At 45.2% G+C, this 26,312-nt stretch overlaps 1 protein-coding gene across 2 annotated transcripts in view; it reads right to left on the bottom strand.

Moving 5' to 3' along the window:
• DOCK8 (dedicator of cytokinesis 8) overlaps positions 1-26,312 on the bottom strand; it is a 458,638-nt gene that overhangs the window by 3,890 nt on the left and 428,436 nt on the right. For both annotated transcript variants that reach the window (XM_063913931.1, XM_063913933.1), the window contains one exon: positions 10,981-11,151. In XM_063913931.1, the coding sequence (XP_063770001.1) occupies positions 10,981-11,151 (171 nt within the window). The remainder of the gene's footprint in view (positions 1-10,980; positions 11,152-26,312) is intronic.

Here is a 26,312-nt window from a genome sequence, read left to right as displayed (position 1 = left end):
TCGATGCATCTGAAGATGCGATCCGGACCACTTGTCCAACAGATCCCACTGAAAGATCCTTGCATGGAACCTGCCGAAGGGAATGGCTTCGTATGAAGCCACCATCTTTCCCAGGACTCACGTGCAGTGATGCACCGATACCTGTTTTGGTTTCAGGAGGTCCCTGACCAGAGATGCTAATTCCTGGGCCTTCTCCACCGGGAGAAACACCTTCTTCTGTTCTGTGTCCAGAATCATGCCCAGGAAAAGCAGACGCGTCGTAGGAATCAGCTGCGACTTTGGAACATTCAGAATCCAGCCGTGCTGTAGTAACACTTCCTGAGAGAGTGTTACGCTGATCAACAACTGCTCCCTGGACCTCGCCTTTATCAGGAGATCGTCCAAGTACGGGATAATTATAACTCCCTTCTGCCGAAGGAGTATCATAATTTCGGCCATTACCTTGATAAATATTCTCGGTGCCGTGGACAGGCCAAACGGCAACGTCTGGAACTGGTAATGACAGTCCTGTACCACAAATCTGAGGTACTCCTGGTGAGGTGGGTAAATGGGGACATGCAAGTAAGCATCTTTGATGTCCAGCGACACCATAAAATCCCCCTCTTCCAGGCTTGCAATAACCGCTCTGAGCGATTCCATTTTGAACTTGAATTTCTTTATATGAGTGTTCAAGGACTTTAGATTCAGAATGGGTCTCACCGAACCGTCCGGTTTCGGTACCAGAAACATTGTGGAATAGTAACCCCTTCCCTGTTGAAGGAGGGGCACCCTGACAATCACTTGCTGGAGGTACAGCTTGTGAATTGCCGCCAGCACTACCTCCCTTTCCATGGGGGAAGCTGGCAAGGCTGATTTGAGGTAACGGCGGGGGGGAGTCGCTTCGAATTCCAGCTTGTATCCCTGAGATACAATTTGTATAGCCCAGAGATCCACCTGTGAACGAACCCACTGGCTGCTGAAGTTTCGGAGACGCGCCCCCACCGCACCTGGCTCCGCCTGTGGAGCCCCAACGTCATGCGGTGGACTTAGTGGAAGCAGGGGAGGACTTTTGTTCCTGGGAACTTGCTGCATGGTGCAGCTTCTTACCTCTACCCCTGCCTCTGGCAAGAAAGGATGCACCCCTGACCCTCTTGCCTTTTTGGGAACGAAAGGACTGCATTTGATAATATGGTGCTTTCTTAGGCTGTGAGGAAACCTGAGGCAAGAAAGTGGACTTTCCAGCTGTCGCTGTAGACACGAGGTCCGACAGACCGTCCCCAAACAATTCCTCACCCTTATAAGGCAAAACTTCCATGTGTTTTTTAGAATCAGCATCTCCTGTCCATTGCCGAGTCCATAAGACCCTCCTGGCAGAAATGGACATAGCATTAATTCTAGAGCCCAGCAGGCAAATGTCCCTCTGAGCATCTCGCATATATAAGACGACGTCTTTGATATGGCCCAGGGTTAGCAAAACAGTATCTCTGTCTAGGGAATCTATGTCGTCTAACAGAGTATCTGTCCACGCTGCTACAGCACTACACATCTAGGCTGAAGCAATAGCAGGTCTCAATAGAATACCAGAGTGTGTATACACTGACTTCAGGATAGCTTCCTGCTTTCTATCCGCAGGCTCCTTTAAGGCGGCCGTATCCTGAGACGGCAGGGCCACCTTTTTAGATAAGCGTGTCAGCGCCTTGTCCACCCTAGGGGATGTTTCCCAACGTAACCTGTCCGTTGGCGGGAAAGGGTACGCCATCAGTAACCTCTTAGAAATCACTAATTTCTTATCAGGGGAACTCCACGCTTCTTCACACAATTCATTTAATTCATCAGATGGGGGAAAAGTCACTGGCTGCTTTTTCTCCCCAAACATATAAACCCTCTTGGTATTAACCGGGTTACTCTCAGAAATGTGTAATACATCTTTCATTGCAATAATCATGTATCGGATGGCCTTGGACATTTTAGACTGTAAATGTGCCTCATCATCGTCGACACTGGAGTCGGACTCCGTGTCGGCATCTGTGTCAACCATCTGAGATAGAGGGCGTTTATGAGCCCCTGACGGTTTCTGAGTCGCCTGGGCAGGCGCGGGCTGAGACCCCGGCTGTCCCAAGGCTGCAGCGTCATCAAACCTTTTATGTAAGGAGTTTACATTGTCATTTAAGACCTTCCACATATCCATCCAATCAGGTGTCGGCCCCGACGGGGGCGATACCACACTTATCTGCCCTTGCTCCGCCTCCACGTAACCTTCCTCATCAAACATGTCGACACATCCGTACCGACACACCGCACACACACAGGGAATGCTCAGACTGAGGACAGGACCCCACAAAGTCCTTTGGGGAGACAGAGAGAGAGTATGCCAGCACACACCACAGCGCTATATAACACAGGGATTTTCACTGCTAATAAGTGATATACCCAATAGCTGCTTTTTTTGTATTCTTTGCGCCTAAATTTATGTGCCCCCCCTCTCTTTTTAACCCGTCTTGTACCTGGATACTGCAGGGGAGAGCCTGGGGAGCGTGCTTCCAGCGGAGCTGTGAAGGGAAAATGGCGCTGGTGTGCTGAGGAAGAAGGCCCCGCCCCCACAGTGGCGGGCTTCTGTCCCGCTTTTAGTGTAAAATAATGGCGGGGGTTTTTACATATATACAGTGCTAGACTGTATATATGTATGTTTTTGAGCCAAAGGTACCTCAATTGCAGCCCAGGGCGCCCGCCCCCCCCCCCCCCCCAGCGCCCTGCACCCTACAGTGACCGGAGTGTGTAAGTGTGCTGGGAGCAATGGCGCACAGCTGCGGTGCCGTGCGCTACCTTAATGAAGACAGGAGTCTTCAGCCGCCGATTTCGTCGTCTTCCAGCTTCTGTTCTTCTGGCTCTGCAAGGGGGACGGCGGCACGGCTCCGGGAACGGACGATCGAGGACAGGTGCCTGTGTTCGAACCCTCTGGAGCTAATGGTGTCCAGTAGCCTAAGAAGCACAAGCTAGCTGCAAGCAGGTAGGTTTGCTTCTCTTCCCTTAGTCCTACGTAGCAGTGAGTCTGTTGCCAGCAGAAGCTCACTGAAAATAAAAAACCTAATAAATACTTTCTTTTCTAGTAAGCTCAGGAGAGCCCACTAGGAGCACCCAGCTCTGGCCGGGCACAGATTCTAACTGAGGTCTGGAGGAGGGGCATAGAGGGAGGAGCCAGTGCACACCAGATAGTACCTAATCTTTTTTTAGAGTGCCCAGTCTCCTGCGGAGCCCGTCTATTCCCCATGGTCCTTACGGAGTTCCCAGCATCCACTAGGACGTCAGAGAAATATGCTGTGTATTACCTTATAGCAACTAATAAAACAATTGCTGTTATAACATGCAGTGAGTGCACTGAATAAAGCCAATATGTGCTCACTGTGTTTGTTAGAACCCTACAAGCAGGGCCACCTTAACGTATAGGCACACATCGGCTGCTGCCCAGGGCCTCTCAATTCTATCGGCCTCTGAGCAGGGGCAGGTGGTGGTCACACAATCATAGCAACAAGGCAGCATTCTCTACCTGCCTCCCAGCCTGCAGCCACAGTGACTGGCTGTCAGTATGCTGACTGGTAGATGGCTGATCCACCAATCAGACAGCTGACAGCCATTCACTGCATGGAAACATGCGGAGAGACTGCGCAAGAGGGTCATGTTATAATTTATTTTATTGGTTCCCATGAATAGGTGTGCAGGGACCCCTGTGCATTGCTTTGCCCAGGGCCTACAGTGCTGTTAAGAAGGCCCTGCCTACACTTATCTATATATGTATTCATACCTTGTTATTTGAACAACATTATAAAACTGCAGCTACATGTGCAAAATCAGAAGCGCAGTAGAAGACCCAGTGACTTTCATTCCAAAAGTGACTGTTCATAAGTGCATAATATTTGGACTTGGATGAAAACTTTGTGGTCAACAAACACCTTATTTGTTAATTAGACATCGCTCTCCATGGCAGGCACAAAACACAGAACAAACTTGCTTGTAATTCCCTGCATGCCTGGAATGCTTTCACCTAGCTCCAGCCATCTGTAAAGTGAAGGAAGGGTCCAACCCACAACTCTGAGAATCCTCATTCTGTTTACAATCTACAGAAATAATAGCTCTATTGTCGCTAAACCAGTTATTAGTTATAAACAAACTGAAAGCATCAACAAGCTTTCCCCTGAACAAACAGACTGTGACATACTGGCAGTGACATTGGTAATGGACGGGAGGAAGAGCCTGCAGTTACACAAGTGTAACAGGACACACACAGAGCCTCATCAAGGAATACTTCTTAGACATAAGGTGATTTATATTCTGCTTTTATCAAGAAGTAAATACCTTACCAGCAAGAAATTTCAAGTATTTTCAGTGGAGAGATAAGAATGTACAGCTTGCTGTATGACCCAGGTGCCAAGTATATACCTCTTATCATGAGATGTGCAATTTCATAATGATTATAGAAACACACACTGTAACTAGAAGTGCTCATTACTTAGAAGTTACATTATAACAGATAGGCTATCAGATTACATTACTAACTACTAATGATCATGTCAGCATTGCAAAAACAATCTTTCACAAGCAATAAACAAAATCCCTTGAAAACATATACCATTATACAAACCACCCTGTATTTTGTACCTTGCCTATAATCTCCTATTAATATAACCAACTAGGTGATTCATCGCGCCCTACGGGCGCTCTTCACACCGTCGGAAGGGGCTACGCCCCCTTAACCCCTGCACGCCTTTCTGGGGTTCAATATATGGAGTATTACCTGCATTCCTAGTTTTGTTAGTGTTTGAATATTGCACAATGATGGGGCGTCCGATGGTGAAGGGGGCGTAGTCCCTTGCAACAGGAAGGGGTTTGGGGAGTGGGGACCGCGGATGGGGGAGGGGGTATGAAGGCGCTGTGTGTGGGGTAGGAGCAGGGGTGTCACAGGTGGGGGATGGCAGCTGCGGGGCTGTTGCGGATGGAGGAGGGGTTCCGAAGGCGCTGCAGATGGGGAAGGGGTGGGTGCGGGTGTGCAGTGGATGGGGGAGGTGTCCAGGGGGCGCGGTGGGTGGGGGAGGGGTGGATGCGGGGGTAACGTGGGTGGGGGAGTGGCGGGTGCGGTGCTGTTGCGAATGGTGTAGGCGATGCAGATTGGGAAGGGCCTGCTGCGTGGGTGGGGTAGGGGATCCAAAGGTGCAGCGGGCGGGGGAGAGCCAGATGCGGGGTGTGGCGGATGGGGGAGGGGCTGCTGCAGATGGGGGAGGGGTTTGGAAGACACTGCGGGTGGGGTAGGGGGTCCGAAGGCGCAGTGGGTGGGGGTGCCACGGGTGGTGGAGGGGCAGGTGCGGGGGTTTGCGGGGGATGGGGAGGGGTCCAGGGGCGCTGCAGATGGTGGAGGGGCAGATATCAGTGCACATAGTCTCTGTGGTAGTTAGTGAGGGTTGGTGATGGTGTGAGAGGGGTGAAGGCCAGTACACAGACAGGCAGTTAGAGAGCAGGATGAGGGCGACAGGGCATAGTGACGGGGAGTACTTAGCAGATATAGGGGTGGGCTACAGGTGTGATGTCACAGTGTGTGTACCTTTGCTCTCATGTGTGAGGTATGTGAGGTATGTGTGAGGTATGTGTGAGGTATGTGTGAGGTAAGGATGTGCGGGTCGTGGTGGCCACTAACCTCCAGGCTGCTGCTGTGAGATGGTGACTGCAGAGGGAGGGAGCTCAGACCCAGCAGCAATGGGTCGTGGTCAGCATTCCTTCCTGGCCCCGTTCCGCCGCACACTGTCCGCCCCGTCTGACGGGCGTCATTCCTCCATCCTGCATGGCAGCGTCAGCTGCTGTGATCGCGGAGCATAGGTAAGCGTCCGGAGCCCTGTGGGCGGGCAGGCATGGTGTTTCCCTGGAGAGGTGCGGCGCGCGTCCTTAGGCTGCAGACGGAGGGAGCTCCGGCCCAGCAGCAATGTTGATTAGTGCGTGTCCCGTCCTGGCGCTGTCCTGCTGCACATGCTCCGCACCGCTTGCCGTTGAGCATGGCAGCCCTTGTCTGTATGCTGCAGATGCTGATCTAGCGGTGCCTGAGTTAGCGCCCTCTCCCTGGGGTGTGGGTGTCAGGCGGCAGGTATGGTGTGTAGGTGGGAGAGGAGCTGCGGGCGGCGACTCGCTGCCTGCAAGTACCCTCCATATCAGCGCTGTTCCCCTCCCTGCAGATAGTGTCAGTGGCCGTGGTGTACTTTTGCTACTGGTGGCCAGGGCCGGTGCTAGGGTGTTCGGCGCCCCCCTGCAAACTATGAAATTTGCGCCGTCCCATATTCCTTTGTTGTGCATCGGGAAAAGTGGGGTGGTCACACAACTAAGGGGCATGGCCACACAATAGTACCCCCATTTAAAATTACGCCACAATGTAGCACAATCTTATTCATCTTATACGTAATGCCCCACCCGTAGTAGTAGCGTCCTTATACGTAATGCCCCACCCGTAGTAGTAGCGTCCATATACGTAATGCCCCCCCAATAGTAGTAGTGTCCTTATACATAATGCCCCCCCAGTAGTAGTAGCAGTTATATGTAATGCTCCCCAACAGTAATAGTAGCGTCCTTATACATAATGCCCCCCCAGTAGTAGTAGCATCCTTATACATAATGCCCCCCCAGTAGTAGTAGCGTCCTAATACATAATGCCCCCCAATAGTAGTAGTGTCCTTATACATAATGCCCCCCCCAGTAGTAGTAGCAGTTATATGTAATGCCCCACAACAGTAATAGTAGCATCCTTATACGTAATGCCCCACCCGTAGTAGTAGCGTCCTTATACGTAATGCCCCCCAGTAGTAGTAGTGTCCTTATACGTAATGCCCCCCCAGTAGTAGTAGCAGTTATATGTAATGCCCCCCAACAGTAATGGTAGCATCCTTATACGTAATGCCCCCCCAGTAGTAGTAGCAGTTATATGTAATGCCCCCCAACAGTAATAGTAGCGTCCTTATATGTAATGCCACCCCTGTAGTAGTAGCATCCTTATACATAATGTGCCCCCAGTAGTAGTACCGTCCTTATACATAATGCCCCCCCAGTAGTAGTAGCATCCTTACATGTAATGCCCTCCCAGCAGAAGTAGCACCGTCCTTATACATAATGCCCCCCAGAAGTAATAGAGTCCTTATACATAATCCCCCCCCCCAGTAGTAGCGTCCTTATATGTAATGCCACCCCTGTAGTAGTAGCATCCTTATACATAATGTGCCCCCAGTAGTAGTACCGTCCTTATACATAATGCCCCCCCAGTAGTAGTAGCATCCTTACATGTAATGCCCTCCCAGTAGTAGTAGCACCGTCCTTATACATAATGCCCCCCAGAAGTAATAGAGTCCTTATACATAATGCCCCCCCCAGTAGTAGCGTCCTTATATGTAATGCCCCCCAGTATTAGTAGCCTCCTTATACGTAATGTCCCCCTATAGTAGTAGCGTCCTTATACGTAATGCCCCCCCATAGTAGTAGCGTCCTTATACGTAATGCCCCCCCTATAGTAGTAGCGTCCTTATACGTAATGCCCCCCCATAGTAGTAGCGTCCTTATACGTAATGCCCCCCTATAGTAGTAGCGTCCTTATACGTAATGCCCCCCCATAGTAGTAGCGTCCTTATGCGTAATGCCCCCCCATAGTAGTAGCGTCCTTATACGTAATGCCCCCCCTATAGTAGTAGCGTCCTTATACGTAATGCCCCCCCATAGTAGTAGCGTCCTTATACGTAATGCCCCCCCATAGTAGTAGCGTCCTTATACGTAATGCCCCCCCTATAGTAGTAGCGTCCTTATACGTAATGCCCCCCCATAGTAGTAGCGTCCTTATACGTAATGCCCCCCTATAGTAGTAGCGTCCTTATACGTAATGCCCCCCCATAGTAGTAGCGTCCTTATGCGTAATGCCCCCCCATAGTAGTAGCGTCCTTATACGTAATGCCCCCCTATAGTAGTAGCGTCCTTATACGTAATGCCCCCCTATAGTAGTAGCGTCCTTATACGTAATGCCCCCCTATAGTAGTAGCGTCCTTATACGTAATGCCCCCTCTATATTAGTAGCGTCCTTGCATGTAATGGCCCCCCCAGCAGTGGCGTCCATAAAGTGCGCACACACAGACATACCTCACACACACACAATTCACACATATATACAAACACACACACCCCACCATATATACACACACACAGACACACACACACACTATATACACACACACACACACACTATATATACACACACACACACACACACCACTATATACACACACGCACACACATTTCTCTCTCACCCTCCACTTACCAAGTCTGGCTGGCCGTCACTGCAATGCTGATTCCACCACTGTTCAGCTGTCTGGTCCCGTGTAGCTCCGCCCATCTATTCCGTGTAACTCCGCCCCCTCGTGACGCCGTAGCTCCGCCCCTTTTTCGAGACCCGCACAGCACACAGCCCGCTGTCACAGGTGATTGGGGGGGGGGGGGGCGGGGGGGGGACAGGCACAGCAGCCGGCAGCTAGTGGCCATCCTCACCTCCTATACTGTAAGGTAGGGTCTTGCACCTGACTGCTGCTGGCGCTGGGTATGGAGTAGCTCCCTGCAGCAGATGCAGTTGACTCCGCCCAGCTCTGTGACTCCGCCCAGCGTTACGAGCACAGAGTCACAGATTAAGGCAAATATATAGGAGATGCAGATCTTTATTGCTCTATCTCTTTACTCCCAATATTTCTCTACGTATAGTGCAAGTGAGAACAAATGTGCATTTGTTTCTATAGCTCACCAGTGTCTACTAGAAATGATGGGTTGTATAACGAGATGTGGTCAGGATCCTCACAGCTGGAATCCCGGCAGCGGGATTCCACAGGTAAGTACAGAGGTTAGTCACTAGGGGGAGGGTTAGGCTACGAGGAGGGGGTTAGGGTTAGGCTGTGGTTGGGGGGAAGGTTAGGGATAAAATCTTACTGGGATCCATTGGGATTTTGACTGTTGGGATGCAGCTGTTGGCATCCTGACCATCGGGAGAGTAACTTCTATAGAACAGCAGTCCTTCAGCAGATGTGGAACAGGATGAAGAATAGGGCATGTTAAAACTATGGCAGGACATGCTGGGATGTGTAGTTGCACAGCAACTGAAGGGCTGCATGTTGAATACCTCTGCTATTGAATTCCTAGAACCCTCAAGAATTAAGAAAAATCCCCTTGAGCCAGCCCAACTATTCATGGACATAACTTACTAAATGACTTTCCATCTTGCAATATAAATAATAACACCATGTTGTGAACACTGCATGAAATATGCATCTACATGCTATGGGGCATATGTATTAATAATCACGGAACTGCCCCGATTATTAGCACTTAATTTTGCAGTGGTGTTTCCCAGTATGTAAGCAGGGAAACCTGAAGGGACAGCGGTAGATACAACCACTGTCCCTGCCAGTTACTTCCCTGGCATTTTGGATGAGTTTTCAACACTGGTCTTCACTGGTACACATCCTATACAGATTTTTCCCTATTTATTTTAATTAGAATAAATATACATATCATTGATAGCACTGTTCCCTTTAAGCTGTGTGTATCACAAATGAAAGCATGTCTTCCCCCTGAAGAGATGAATCCAGAATTTGCTGTTCAGTATAACCCTGCATTATGGATTATTTTTTTATTTCCTTACCAGTTTAATTATTCATTCTGGCTTATGCTGGTGTTTTGGGTGCCACACCCTGCACCTAGATATAGCGCTAGGGACCCCAAATATACTGAGACGCCTTGATGCGGCTTTGGGGCTTATTCACACATTTGCACAAATATGTGTAACGAAGATCTCTGAATTCCAATATTATGTGGGATTTATATTAGTGATGAGCGGATTCGGTTTTACTCGGTTTTACTCGGTTCTCAAAACGGCATCTTATTGGCTCACGGATGTCACGTGTTTTGGATAGCCAATAAGATGCCGTTTTGAGAACCGAGTAAAACCGAGTAAAACCGAACCTCGCTCATCACTAATTTATATCTGGCTACTGTTATCATTCAGGGTGCTGGGGGAAACAATGTCTCTCTTTTTTCTTGCTTAGAAATACCCCTCCATTTCGAGCATCTGAATGATATCATTAAGCTGATTGAGCATCTACCATTATATATGTCTGTTGTGAGAGGCAGAGAGGTTCCTGCACTAGGAGGAGGTGCAGGCCCTGACATGCCACAAGGAGTATTATGGGGTTGCTCCAAGGTAGGTAGCTCTTAGCTTAGACATATTGTAGTAAGGAGCCATTATCATGTGGCTCCTTGCTGGTTAATCATAGACCCAGATTGGGGTAATGGAGGTGTGGGGTTTGGTGCCTCTGGACTGGCTGAGCTGGATGGCTTTAGTGTGGCATACCTTTACATTCTATTAACACTTTTCACTTATTAATTTTTTAACACTATTTCTCTATTTTAATTACATTTCATTTTTGTATCACCTTCTCTATAGCTTCGGCTTCCTAAATACTAATTTATTAACACTATAGTTTTTTCACTGGTATGCTATCCTGGGCTTTCTGGCTTATGCTGGTGTTTTGGGGTGCCACACCCTGCACCTAGATATAGCGCTAGGGACCCCAAATATACAGAGACGCCTTGATGCGGCTTTGGGGCTTATTCACACATTTGCGCAAATATGTGTAACGAAGATCTCTGAATTCCAATATTATGTGGGATTTATATCTGGTTACTGTTATCATTCAGGGTGCTGGGGGAAACAATGTCTCTCTTTTTTTTCTTGCTTAGAAATACCCCTCCCTTTCGAGCATCTGAATGATATTATTAAGCTGATTGAGCGTCTACCATTATATATGTCAGTTTAGTTATTAACATAGTTATAATCTTCAGAGCGCAGTTTAAAGGGGCACGTAACAGGCAGCACTGCTACCAAACTTACGTAAATCCTCATTGCATCATGAGTACAGCATGGATGTTCAACAGCCCTGTAATATTCACCTTACTTCATTGCGAGTCTTTACCACAGTTTTGTACAACTCAGGAATCTTGCGCTCAATCATGGGCCTGAGATTCTCTTTCAGTCTATTGTAATTTTTCTTCAGTTCTTGCTGATATTCCCTCTGATCAGAAGTAATAAGTCTCTTGTTTTTCTCTACTGCCTCTCCGCACCTGCAAGGGAAATAATTGTAAAGTGTTATGTGTATGAATTAACCATACAAAGTACAGGTAGTCTGGGAGCTTGGAATTATGGAAGAAAATTAATTTAGTGCAGGAGGAGACAGCGAGCAAAAGACACCAAGCCTCCTTCTACTTTTGAGGCAGCCGATGGGGCAGAAACCTTGCTCAGATCAAGCTTTTCGTGGAGTATCAAGTGGATAGGAGATGCCTATCTCCTTCTCTAACTCTGCCACAGTCATCCTGGCATCCACCCCAATTATGGCCCACATGGCAGCAACATTGTCCTCTGTGCTGGAGGACACAGTTCGGCCACAGCATTCCTAGTTTTCCAGGAGCCATGTACCATGCTGAAATCTGCAAACCTCTTCAACACAGTGGATCGGGATGGTGTTTCCTCCCTAAAAGCAGCTCACAGTTGGTCAAAACTCTCCTGCTGTCGCACACCACTCTTGTAGTTGTAGAAGATCATGGCTCTCCAGTGGCCTCTCTTGAGCTCCGTAATGAGTTTGTGAAGAAAGTGAACATGCTGATTTCTTCAGAGTGCAGTGCTGCTTATATACGGTTCTATGCCTTGACATTTCACAAGAAAATTAGTCAGAGATTTAGTTTACAGTCAGATTATGTCTACTCTACCTGTGCACTGCACATCTGGAAACTTATTGCACACCAATCATATATCTGGTATAACTAATGCAAAAATAAAATAAAAAAACTCAGGTTGTACCCATCGATGCTCTGCTGCAGAGCAGGTACATCTACCCATGTCACATGCAAAATTATCAACAGGATAATGAAGACAGTAGGAGTACAATGCCTGTAAGTAGCAATAAATATAATGAGAAACAGTGTACTTCTTCTATTACAGATGTGAATACCACTTTAACTTACCATGAACTGGTCTGCACAACTATCATGGTACAAAGAGTAATAATGTGCTGTAAACTGTTAGCAACAAATCCATGTAAACAAACACATGAAATAAAATGATCTGCTATGGATTATAGCACATGTTCTACATGTCTCATTTTATGAAAGCCCTATGTTGTTTTTTGTTTTATTTTTCAAGAAAATTTGCAGTATTATGTTCTGTAAGTGGAAGCTCCTATGGATTCTTTATGTACACCATTCTTCCACTGCAGTGTAGGCTAGATTCACACCTGTAGAGAAAATAGGGAGACACACCCAGAAGTCTATAGAAAGAAATCAGATAAGGCTAAACTCATATTACATATTGAACCTCGTTCAATAGCAACATGACATAAAAACTTTACAACGTGCTACATGGTATTTTACCCACCTCCTCACTATTGTCTATTCTTCCACCATCTGATACTACTGCATGGTCTACCAGCTCCTGTCCCATGCCTGCACCTGTCCCACTAGCTTCTATTGGGGCATCAACCTTTTGTTATCAGTGTGCAAGAAAACAACCAGGTAAGCTCAGTGTGCCAGTTCTTCATTTTTATGACATAAAATGCTTCCACATACAGTACCCCTTATATGTTATCAAACACCTCCACAAGCTCCTTATATGACATCAGCTTCCTCCACATTTCCCTTTTATACCATCAGACCCTCCCACATGCCTCTTTTGTGCCATAAGACATCTTCACATGCCTCTTTACCTCTGGAGCCCATGTAGAGACAGTCGCATTTTGTTCATCTGCCCCTCAGTGGAGAACACTGACTGTGACCTCACACGTTATTCAAGCCACCAATGCAAAAGTGCAAAACCATGATCCTGTTTCACCTCCTAGCGAAGAGTCAGTAGCCATGCCAACTGTTCTGTGTGCCATGTTTGGCACGCATGCCAGGGGGTTGGCAACCCCTTCTCTAGACTGTAAGCTCTCACAATCAGGGTTCTTTCTACCATTGTTTTATGGCTGCACTATTAAAAGATAAACAGTCATTAGGTCGACACCATATGGTCGACAGTCAAAAGGCCAACGGGTTAAAGAGGCCGACATTGTCAAAAGGGCAATAGTTAAATGGCCAACAGGGTCAAAAGGTCAACAAAAAAATAAATTGTGTTTTTACCCACATTTGTTATTTGCTCACCACGCTTCGGGCTCGGTGGCTCGCTCTGCTTCGCTCGCCACAAGGTTACTAAAGGTAATAGTTTGTGACATGGATGGTAAATGAGGTAACAGTTGTAAAAGCCCTAAAAACATATGTTAACCTTTTGATCCGGTCGATCTTCTGACTGTCAACCTTTTGTTTGTTGACCTTTTGACCCTGTCGACCATAAGGTGTCGACCTAATGACTGTCTATCTTTTAAAGGTCTATCTATACATTGGAACCCCTCAATGTTGTCTGTGTTTATTCTCTATTTATATGTAACTGTATTTTTATGATTGTATATCTGATTGGCCCGGGCTGTAGTGTTTGGGTTTCAGACACTGGATAAGACAGTGTCTAGTTAGACAGTCAATAGGTTGACCCCATATGGTCAACATGGTCAATATGTCAAAAGATCGATAGGTAAAAGGTCGACATGACAATGGTTGACACACAAATGGTCAACACAAGTTTTCTTTTTTTTTCCAACTTTTGCTTCATTTTCCATCCACATGGACTATGATTGGGAATAGTAACCTTGCCTGAAGCGTGTTGCCCTTTTAAACCTGTCGACCATTTTACTGTCAACCTTTTGACTCTGTCGACCATATGGGGTGAACCTACTGACTCTCTATCCATTTACTGTAGATCCACTGAACCACACTCGTAGAGTTTCTGACACATAATACTGTAAATAAAATATAATGATGCATAATTTGCGGTCAAGCATCCAAAAACGCATTTTTCGGAAGTTTGGTCGCTTAACACATAGGCATCAAGCTTGGATGAGGTGGGCAATGACATCTTTAAATGATGTTACCCTATAGAAGACTATGGGCTTCTCTCCATGTTTCCCCCTAAGAGGGATCCAGAACCCCCCCGCGGAGCATGCGTCAATTAACACAACTGCAGAAGGACTCCCAGGTCCTAAACCCAGAAGTCCTTCTATCGCCAAAGTATACTGTGTTAGTAAACGCTGTTATACTTGCGATGAGTGGCGATATACGTCGCATTCAAAATGTGATGCGTCATGCATTCTGACCATAATCTGTTAACAGTTTAGGTTTTAAGGCTAGTCATACTCAAGCACAGGTGGCTTAATTAGTACCTAAGTTATTTTGATTTAACTATCTATGCTCAAGAACAGATAGCACTAAATCCTGGACAATCATGTCATTTTGGCCCCGTCCCTCCCCGAACAACACGCAGCTACTGTAGGTAAGAGATATGTGTGTGTGCGTGTGTGTGCAATGTATGTGTGACTGTGACATATACTGTGTGTGTGTGTGTGTGTGTTTACAGTATATGTTTGTATGTGTGTGTGTACAGTAAATGTTCATATATGTATTTGCGTAATGTACTCTTGTCACATATACTAACGTGTCTGTGTTTGTGTATGTCTGTCTGTCTATCTATCTATCTATCTATCTATCTATCTATCTATCTATCTATCTATCTATCGAACCATTGGAAAAATACTGCGTTTTTCCTTGCAGTCCTTTTTTTGTATCTTTGCCTCTGCATTCTTGTCTCAGCTACTGTCTGGCATCTTTTGATGTACCTGTGTTCTGTTCATGTTTCCTTTAAAACTTCTTGCAGGTGTCGATGGTGCACACGATGGTGGCGTGTCCACGACCCCCGGTGGAGTAAAGCTGGCCAAACACTTGCCCGATATGGCCTGTTTTCACCCGATTACGACGGATCAGGTCGAGAAACCAGGTGAAAAGTGGACAAATCGGATGTGTTTGACATCTGATCCGAAGCGCGGTCCCGTGCGCATCGGATCGGAGTTGAAGATCGGACGAGCCGTAGGAGAAATCACAGGCAATGAAAGTGGGTGTCCCAGGGGTTGCACACTAGTGCACAATGGGAAGGCTCAAACTAGCATTTACATATTATTGCAGCCACAACTCCAGCAGATTTAGCAGCGTTCACCACTGAATCAGGCTCCTGCCCTGTGATTTGTCTACTACTGTAACTAATGAAACCAATTACTCAGGGAGTAGCCACCCATTCCATGCTTTTTCTTTTATTTCAGAAAGCCTGAAGAGCTTTCCACATTACGTAATTAAAACTAAAATCTACAGGGTCGGAGTGGCTAAAAATCACTGATGGGCCCCACTCCCTTCTATTATGTCGGGTTCCAAACCATGCATTCTTTTTATATATACATTGAAACCTGGACGAGTCGGAACATGAATTAGCATGGGTGCTTGTGTTTTTTTTTCTGGAGAAACCACATCAAGCTTTATCCTCCAGCCAATCAAAATTAGTATTTGTGTTAACAGCTCTAATGTTTAAAATATAGCATTGATATAGCAAATTGCAAACTAAAGGTCCATACACACTAGATGACGTTGCTCTATGAGCGACGTCTAGTGTTTCCCGGGCCAGGTGGTCGATGGTCGCCCGTACACACAGAGTGATATGAACGCTCACATTGCTTAGTGACGTCATGCAGCCTGTCGGCCGTGCATGCAGCTCCTGGACGACAGTCCACATAGAGCATGCATGCACTGACGACAGCGGCAATCGTTGCCTACCCGCGAGGCCGTGTATCGATCGTCGCTGGCGGCATACACATTTGGCGAGAAAATTAGCGACATCGCTCAGGAAGGGGGAAAATCGCTAATTTTTTCAGCAAGTGTGTATGGGCCTTAAGACTGTAGCTAAAAAAACAGCCCCAAACAAACAATATTTACAGTACGTCATCCCAGTGGTAATAACTTAGATTTTTTTATTCTTTACAATGGCATGTATTTGGCCTTTACTAGACCTAGAGCAGCTGTCATTGAGTTTTAGACACTAGTTGGCGTGTACATGCATCCACTATCCTGTGTAGAGTTCATTAATGTGGTATATAGATAGGAGCATCAATATCTGTTTTATTATTATATATGTTACATTTTAGTGCATTCCAGACTAGTATACTAAATAATCAAGTAGTTTATAGTGCAAAAACAATCAGTAGTTATATATTTAGAAAGGGGCCCCACTGTAGTATCCATGTTGTCTGTCCTCTTTAATGGCTGGCCAATCCTTTGTGATAGCTGGCAAACGCAGGATTTCTAGAGTGGGATTTACAAATGCAGTCCACAATCTCCCAGTCTATGGAATATTAGAGCAAGTGCCGGAGTCTGGGGGAGCTGTAGAAGAACCTACAAATGACCCTTGACATTAATGTACACATTCGTCTTTTTATACACTGAATACTGTATAGAATACAGTATTAATATTTAATACTATAGATGGTATAAAGTATATGCTGTATCAAACATTTATAGAATATAAATTCATGGTCAGGGACAGGTTAAATATACCATAACAAATAAATAAATAAATACACAGACATTATAGAACCAGTACTGCACTTTCTAAGCACACATTCCCCCACCTCATGGTAAGACTCCTTTCTCTTCTTCCTGGCACTGGCAGCCACTGTACTCTCTGGTCCAGTGCACTGTTTGAGCTCTGCTCTGTCCCTTAAACTGCATGATGCTGCTGCAGATCTATTAATCGTATTATATACAGTACCACTGCTACTGTTGTCATGATTTGAGCCACTTGCCAAAAGGAGGGGGGGGGGGGGGGGGTTCCAGGCAACCAGACCCCCCCACCGAGTTAGAAACATAGAATTTGACGGCAGATAAGAACCACTTGGCCCATCTAGTCTGCCCCCCCCCCCTTTTTTACCATATTTTTTTTAATCTCAAACCTTATTTGATCCTCATCTCTTTGTAAGGATATCCTTATGTCTATCCCATGCATGTTTAAATTGCTCTACTGTCTTTGCCTCTACCACCTCTGATGGTAGGCTGTTCCACTTGTCCACTACCCTTTCTGTGAAGTAATTTCTCCTAAAATTTCCCCTGAACCTTCCCCCTCCATTCTCAGTGCATTTCCTCATATCCTATTGCTTCTCTTCATTCTGAGAATGTTCCCCTCCTGGACTTTGTTAAAACCTTTGATATATTTGAAAGTTTCTATCATGTCCCCCCTTTCCCTTCTCTGCTCCAAGCTATATTGAGATTTTTTAGACTTTTTGGATATGTTTTGTGATGTAGGCCATGCACCATTTTAGTTGCCCTTCTTTGTACAGTCTCTAATGTATTTATATCCTTTTAAAGATATGGCCCCCAGAATTGAACACAGTATTCTAGATGAGGCCGTACAAGTGACCTATACAGTGGCATTATTATCACTTCTTTCTTTCTTTTCTTTGAGAATATAATTATTGGGTTTTCGTAATAAAACAAAGAAAGATACAAACATTTGTGCAGTCTTATAAAAAGGATAAGGAATACATCTAAGCAAGACAATAGGGAGATATAAACATAACATGAAGTACCGTACTTAGAGAAAATACAACATAATGGACAGAAAGATCCAGGATCAGAGTAGGCTTATAGTAAAAATGACAAAAAACAAATCCAAGAGTTCGATCTTCAGTCAAGTGGCATAATGGACCTGCACAAATGGTACATCAAACATAACAGTAAAATAAAGAAGATAAAGAGAGAGCAAGAGGGACAAAACTAGAGAGGGAAGGGTGGGAGGGACATAGGGTACGGAGTCAGTTTCGGCAGAAACACATATAAACTATTTTGTGACAGGCATACAACAGAATGAGATCAAAAATACAATAGGACTCACATTACATGCATGAAGACAAGCAAATATTAGGTTAAACAAGTATTTTCAAGGGTCATTGGCCATGCGACGCAATAAGAATAATTTTGTTGAATCAAACAGACATAACACATGTTGTTAGTGGGAAGGGTCCAAGGATTCTATAAATAGGCCACATTTTCTGTAAAAATGTATAACATTACATTCTACATTAGGCAGAGTGGACTGGAGATCTAAGTATAAGGTGCGAATAAGGCGAGAACGCAAAGCATCAAGTCTAGGAGGGGATTTAATAATCCAATTAGTAAGAATCATCTTTTTCCCTAAAGTCAGAATAATATATAACAGTGGTATAAGGTGTTTCTTTTGTGACGGAATGCCCCAGTCCGTAAAGAGTAGGCCAAGCATTGCTTTGCAGTTTAGTTTCAACCTGAGATTGAACGTAGAATTAATAAACCATAATACTTTGTACCAGAATTTCTTTATTTTGGGGCAGTTCCAAAAACAATGTAAGAATAAAGCATTGGAAGTCCCGCATTTCTGACATTTCCCAGATTCAGAAGGGACCATATGTTTTCTTTGACCTGGTGTGATGTAGGCTCTGTGTGTAAATTTAACATGTGTCTCCTGAAGCTGTGTCGAGTGGAGTGCTTTGAGAATATTAGTAAAATTATCTGTCAGCTCCTTATGTGTTATGGGAGCAAGGTAATCCGCCTCCCAACTTCTGACAGTCGAAGCCCAGAGCTTCGTTTCAAACCCAGACAAAATGTCCCAATAAAGATAAGACTTTCTATAAGGTGAAAGCAAAACTAAGGCAACAATATGTGTAAGAGGGTCAATGTCAAGGGTCGGGTCATATGAGAGGGGTAAGGAGAGGACATAGTGTCTCAATTGCAAGTACATAAAAAAGTCTACACGTGGGACCTGGTATTTGTTAATTAAATCAGAAAAGGACAGTAATACACCCCCTGGGTCGAATACATCCTGAATTAATGCAATGCCCTTATGCTGCCAGTGAAGGAACCGTACATTGTCTAGAGCCGCTGGAAAACATGGAATGCCACAAAAAGATATACATTTGGAGTGAGCCGGGTTTCTCTTAAGTGATTTGTTTACGACCACCATGCCAAATAAGCATCTCAAGAGAGAGGGTTAGTACGAGCTGAGAGAGGAAGGCTAGCTTTAGGGGTATGAAGTAAAGCCCGGAGGTCATATGGAGCGCAAAGTGTTTGCTCTAAAGTGTAATTAGGTAGGTAGAGCAGGAGAGCAACCAATCAAATATATACCGAAATGCTACGGCTTTGGTAAAAGCGGATATATCTGGCACAGCCAAACCACCCGCACTTTTGCGTAATTTGAGCTTGACCAAAGCTACTCTGGGCCTTTTACCGGACCATAGAAATTGGCAAAAAGTTTTTCACAGTAGCGGAGGTCTGGTCTTGTCAGAGTATATGGTAGCATCTGGATAAGATAAGAAAGTTTAGGAAAAACAATACTTTTCAGTACAGCAACCCTCCCCATAAAGGGACAAGGGTAAAGGTGACCAGGCATCCAATTGTGTGGCAATGTTTCGGAGAATGGGAGTGAAATTAGGGGCATAGACATCGGACAAAGAGGGAGGTATATAGATGCCCAAATATTTCAACCTGGACATATTGTGTTTAAATATAGACAGGATAGAAGTAGAGGAAGAAGAAGTCAGAAGAGCAGACGCAGAAGAGGTCAACGGGAAGAGCTCAGACTTGTCATAATTGATTTTAAATCCTGAAAAGAGGCCAAATAAATTAATGGACTTAAGAATGGCTGGAATGGAGGTGGGGGGTCAGAAAGAAACAATAACATATCATCCGCAAACAGCGCAACCATGAGGGAGTGGTGGGCGATACGTATACCGTGAAAGTCAGGTAGGGTGTAAAGAGCAATTGCTAGGGGCTCAATGGCTAAAGCGAATAAGAGTGGGGAAAGAGGACAGCCCTGTCTGGTGCCTCTGCCCAAAGGTATAGGGGCCGACAGGTATCCATTACAAATAATGCGAGAATGGGAGTTAGTATACAATATACGTAAGAGAGAGATCAATTGATTAGGGAAGTTAAATTCACTAAGGGTGGTAAATAAATGTTCCCAGGAAACCAGATCGAATGCTTTCTCAGCGTCAAGCGACAGTAATAAGCATTAGAATCTAAAATAGCGCCTAACCAATGGGAAGCTGCGATTACCTTACGGATGTTAGCTGAGGAATGCCTGCCGATTATGAAGCCCGTCTGGTCCGAATGAACCACCCCAGGAAGCAAATATTGTATCCTATCTGCCAAAAGCTTTGTGAACAACTTATAGTCCACATTGAGTAGAAATATGGGTCTATAAGAGCCAGGCAGGCGGGGATTCCTGCCCGGCTTTGGCAGCAGGCGGATAACAGCGTCCGTAAAATATCTGGGCATAGAGGGGGCAATGAGTAGGGCATTAAAAAACGATACCAACGGGTCTATAAGTTTTGGCAGAAGTATTTTATAATACTCTCCCAAGAATCCATCTGGACCAGGGGACTTCACAGGCTTTAGCTGCTTTATGGCAGCTTCTATGTCTTGGGGCGTGAACGGGGCGCATATAGTGGCTTTCAAGTTAATCGGAATGGAAGGAGATTCAATAGACCCCCAAAAGGAAGACTCGCCAGAGACATCCCTGGGGGGCTGGGTATAGATATCTTTATAAAAATCATGAAACAAAGAAGCTATATCTTTACCAGTGGAGGCATAAGTGCCATCAGGGCACTGGATAGAATGGATAGGGGGATGAGGGAGCGGAAGATTTCACTAAATTGGAGAGTAAGCGGCCGATTTTGTTACCAAATCTATAAAACTTGTGGTCTTTGTAAAATGTATGTTTATCACCCATAGAAGCGAGAAGGCCATCAAATTTGTGCTTAGCTAAAACAAAACTAGATTTATTACTAGGAGTCGGGGTGGTCTTATAAGTCTGGTACGCTGCTGTTAGTTGAGATTGTAGTAGTTTATATGAGGAAGCACGTTCCTTTTTAGTCTGGGAGACATATTGAATTATACGACCCCTAATCACGGCCTTAGAAGTTTGCTAAAAGAGAATAGGGTCTGAATCCAGTACGGAGAGGTTATCTAGTCTGAACTCCTCCCAAAACACATCAAGTTTATTACGGAAACCCAAAGAAGAGGCAAAATAAGAGGGAAAGCGCCAAAGTTTATATGAGCCTACGTCTAAAGAGGAAGAAAGGACACCCAGATGAGAGAATGGTCAGAAAGAAACACCGGCTCAATGGGTGCATCAATTATATTAGAAAATAGAGAATCTGACAAAAGAATATAATCGAGAGAGTGAGCCATGAGCGGCAGATAGACATGTGAAGTCCCTGTCAACAGGGTGCAAGGCTCTCCATGCATCAGTTAGCATTAGTTGTTGTGAGAGAAAAGGGATGCCAACCTTAGGGGGCGGTCTTCTGTGGGCAGGAGAATTGGAGTCCATAAACGGGGAGGAAATAACATTAAAGTCACCCCCTAAGAGTGAACAATTAGACATAAAGGGGGCCAGTTTGTGTAATATCATTCGAAAAAACAGCGCAGAGTGTGAATTAGGGGCATAAATATTACAAAAAGTATATCAAGAGGTAAAAAGGGCAAAGTTTACCAGCACATATCTACTGCCAGGGTCAATATCAGTGTGTAGTACTTCTATAGGAAGTCGCTTCTTTGCCAAAATAACAACTCCCCTAGCCTTGGGGCAGCCCTAAGGGGCAGCTGCAAGGACTGTCCAACCAAGAGTGGACAACTTCAATGTTTCTGGAAGCAATAAATGAGTCTCTTGTAGTAGTACTAAGTCTAAGTGTAGCTTATTTAAATAGAGTAGCAACTTCTTACATTTAATTGGGGAGTGGATACCCCCCACATTCCAAGAGCCCACCTTAATCAATGCCATATATCACAAAATGTATGTACTGTAGTGAACAAGTGACCCAGACTCCGCAACAAACAAGACAAGAAACCACAGGGGAGGGGGGGGGGGGAAGGGTTTGGGGGAGTCAAAAAGAAAAAGGCAAAAGAAAAAGGAGTATAAAGAATATTCCAATAACAATTCTAGGTAGAATAACTTCACAATTCACATATCCGAAATAAAGTAGGATGCAATTTTGTCTGGAAGGCGGAGCTCCCAGCCGAAACCGCCCTGTCTAAAAATGTGGGAGAGGGAACAATAGCCCCTCCAAAAACCAAACTAGTGACCATCCTGTAGGTAACAGACACCTGAACAGAAGAATCAAGGCAGAACAATGCCATAATATAACAGTTCTGGAATAAAGAGAAGACCCCCCCCGCCCAAAAAAAATGGCATATAGAATAGACAGCAGAGTGAATAACATAGGAATATGTAACAATAATAAACAATCAAATAAAGGGCAGAAGTAAATGCACGGGCTATACATCACCACCACAAAGAATGTCCCAATATTAGCAGCGGCAATATGGTGTTGAAGAATCAGGAAACAACCAAATCCATGTACATCCTTCCGAAAGGAAAGCACAGAAGTAGCAGAGAGGTTCATAGAGCATGCCGCAGACTGTAGGGAATGTCAAAGAGAGTGAGATAATAGAAATAGGTGAGATCCTCAAGTGTCATCATCAGCCAGTGGACGTGTTGGTTCCCGTACAAACATTGCTGCATCTTTGGCTGAAGTAAAAATTTTGTAGGACGTACCATTGAAGATTCTCAGACGAGCCGGGTAAAGGAGGGCGAATTTCCTCCCTTCTTGAGCCAATTGTGAACACACCGGAGTGAAGGCTTTACGAAGTTGTGTCAATTTAGGGGAATAATCCAGGAAAATAAGAATCTTGGAGCCATTCCACGTGAGATCTCTCATCCGTCTAGAGACGGATCAGATGGTTTCCTTGTGTATATAGTTCAGGCATTTGAACAAAACGACCTGGGGCCTAGAGGAGGAAGAGTCACGCAGCTGACCCGTCCGGTTGGCCCGTTCATTCACAAGATCTGAACAAACATCCTGGATATCAAGTAATTCAGGCAGGGTCTTCTTCAAAAAATGGTATAAGCCTGGCCCTTTAAGGGATTCTGGCAGTCCCACTACTTTTAAATTGTTCCTAGGCGATCTATTTTCCAAGTCGTCTAATTTAGCCCACATTTGCATGTCAGATTGTTTCAGCTGCGCAGTTAAATCTTGCAGAGAGGAAATGGCTTGGAAGTTTTCCCCGGCAGTGTGTTCTACTGTCAATACCCGCTTGGCCAGCTGTTTGTACTGACTCTTAATGTCCGTAACCACTTCTTGATGGGCAGCTGCATGAACTGCAGCTTGTTCATTTAGCATAGGCTGCACCGTCCCTCTCACAGCCTGCACTAAATCAGCATATGTAAGGAGGAGGGGGGAGAAGCAGCTGAGGTGTGAAGTGTTTTAGCAGGAGCTGTGAAGGGTTGTTGGACTTTAGAGGGAGTAGCAGAAGGCAGTTGTACCTGAGGGAGACTTATGGTGGAGGCATCCATGTCAGCAGCTACCCCGGCGGCCATCTCGTGGGACGCAGTGCAATCCAGGCGTGGGTGCTTTTTAGGCATCTGGCCAGATAAAAATTTGTCCATAGGGCAGTGTGGAGCAGGGGGGCGCCAAGCCCTTCAGAGGATATAGACACCTGGCTCAGTGGCACGGCTGTTATTAGCCACAAGTGTCAGGCTGACCGCGGCTTCTGTCTCAGCTATGTGCGGCTGGCGGCGGGGTTAATAGTGCCGCAGATCCAGCTACAGCCAGCGGGCTGGTGATCAGCGGGGCGGCAGCTAAGAGGCTCCCAAAAGCTCTGGGTGCATCCAGCTGGAGAGGTCACAGCGCGGCTCACGGCAGGGCCGAATAAGGGTCTCGTCACCGGAGTCCCGGAGCACCAGGGAAAATGCCCAGACAGTGGTCGAGTGTTGCTGCAGCACAGCAGGAGGTCACCATCATGGTTGGGTGGGCTTACAAAGCCCTAGCAGGGTAGAACGGGCTGTCGGCACCAGAGTTGAGGAGAGAGCCGCCTCACATCAGCTACGTCGGAACCAGAAGTCCTATTACTTCTTTCTTTCTGCTGCTGATTCCTCTGCCAATGCAGCCAAGCATCTGACTAGCCTTCCTCATTGCTTTGTTACACTGCTTACCTGGCTTTAAGTCACCTGAAATAATGACGCCTAGATCCCTTTCCTCCTCAGTAGTTTCCAGTAAAGTGCCAATAATACTATATTTAGCCTTTGGATTTTTGAGACCCAAGTGCATGATTTTACATTTTTTGGCAATAAACTTTAATTGCCACACTCTTGACCATTCCTCTAGTCTACCTAGATCCTCAATCATTTGTTTTACCCCACCTGGTGTGTCTACCCTGTTGCATACCTTTGCATCATCTGCATAAAGGCATACTTTCCCTTTAATGCCATTTGCAATGTAACCAATAAAGATATTAAAAAGCACTAGTCCAAGTACAGATCCCTGGGGTACTCCACTGGTAACATTTCCCTCCTGTGAATGCACTCCATTTACCACAGCTCTCTGTTTTTTATCCTGCAACCAAGATCTTATCCATTCAATATTCCTAGTATCCAATGCCAAGCTTTCAAGTTTATTCAGCAGTCTGCTATGTGGGACAGTGTCAAAAGCCTTACTAAAGTCTAGATAAGCTATATCCATGGCTCCACCTTTATCCATCACTTTAGTCACATAGTCAAAAAAGTCAATAAGATTTGTTTGACACGATCTCCCACCAGTGAATCCATGCTGTTTGAGATCCTGTAAATTGCTGGATTTGAGATGGTCTACAATTCTTTCTTTTAAGAGTGTTTCCATCAATTTCCCTACTACTGATGTAAGACTCACTGGTCAGTAGTTGTTTGCCTCTTCCTTGCTTCCACTTTTGTGCAGTGGGACTACGTCCGCTCTTTTCCCGTCCTCTGGAATTACTCCTGTAGCTAATGACTTGTTGAATAATTCTGTCAATGGTGCTACCAGCACCTCTTTAAGTTCTTATAGTATCATTGGATGTATCCCATCTGGCCCCATAGATTTGTCCACTTTAAGCTTTGAGAGTTCTGTTAGGACCTTCTCCTCTGTAAATGTACTTGTTTCATTTTCCTGAATATCCCTGCAACTTAACTGTGGCCCCTTCCCCTCTCTTTCAGTAGTGAATACTGAGCAAAAATAAATTAATAAGATGATCTGCTATTACATTGTCTCCCTCAACAAGACTCCCAGTCTCTGTCTTTAGTTTTATTATTCCACCTTTTGTTTTTCTCCTTTCGCTTATATACCTAAAAAAAAGTTTTGCCTCCTTTACCCACTGACTGGGCCATTTTCTCCTCAGCTTGTGCCTTTGCACATCTGATTACCTTCTTAGTCTCCTTCTGTCTAATAAGATATATCTCTGTTGTCTTCATTATTTTGTGCACACTGGCTTACTTTTACTTGTGTTTTTCCTAACACTTTTGATACAAAGGTCTGTTGCCGTTAATATTGCACTTTTTAATGTTTCCCACCACTCCTACACTGCTTCCAAGTTCCTCCACTCTGCCAAAGAATCACTTACACATTTTCCCATCCCTACAAAATCATCCTTCCTAAAATCCAACACCTTTGTTTTTGTATGGGGTGAGTTAGTCTCTGTCTTTATGCTGAACCATACTGCTTGATGATCACTGATCCTAGGTTTTCACCCACTTTTACGTCCGATATTCTGTCTCCATTTGTAAGTATTAGGTCTAATATTGCGTCTTTCCGAGTGGGCTCCTTCACCTATTGGTGCATGGATGCTCCGATGATGGGAATTTAAAATGTCCCTACTTCTAGTGGAACTAGCAACAGACACCTCCCAGTTTACTTCAGGAAGATTAAAGTCTCCCATGATTATTACCTCTCCTTTTAAAGCCATTTTAGTTATGTCCTGTACCAATAGGTTCTTGTCCAGTTCCTCTTCCTGCCCTGGTGGCCTGTATATCATACCAATATGAATAATAGACATCTCCCCTGTTTCTATGATCACCCGAAGATCCTCAGTTTTTTCTTCAATACTTTGTATTAAGGTAGTATTTATGCTTTTTTTTTTTTACATACGTTGCTACCTCTCTTCCGTTTTTTCCAATTCTGTCCTTCCTAAATAAAGTATATCCCGGTATATGACCAAAATTTTAGATATATTCCTGCGCACTCACTTTGCTGCCTATAGTGGGGTCTTATCCTGGTGTGTCACCACACACACCAATGGGGTAATAATACAGAATGGGGTTTTGGAAGGGATCCCACTTGCGGCGCAAAGATATTTCAACGGTGTTATTATTTACCGTTGAACACACTCTTCGTCAGTTTCTCCGGGAATAGTCCATCAAATTGACAGAGAATAGTCCGTGAGGGGATTCAGTTCGATATGTGGATATGTGGAGAAAGCACAATGGGTATACAGAAGTTCAGTTTATGTTCCCAAGC

This window comes from Pseudophryne corroboree, chromosome 1 (assembly GCF_028390025.1).
Source record: "Pseudophryne corroboree isolate aPseCor3 chromosome 1, aPseCor3.hap2, whole genome shotgun sequence".
NCBI classification, from domain to species: Eukaryota; Metazoa; Chordata; class Amphibia; order Anura; family Myobatrachidae; genus Pseudophryne; species Pseudophryne corroboree.
The sequence above is the reverse complement of the archived record's forward strand: the minus strand, read 5'-3'. Positions and strand labels throughout refer to the sequence as shown.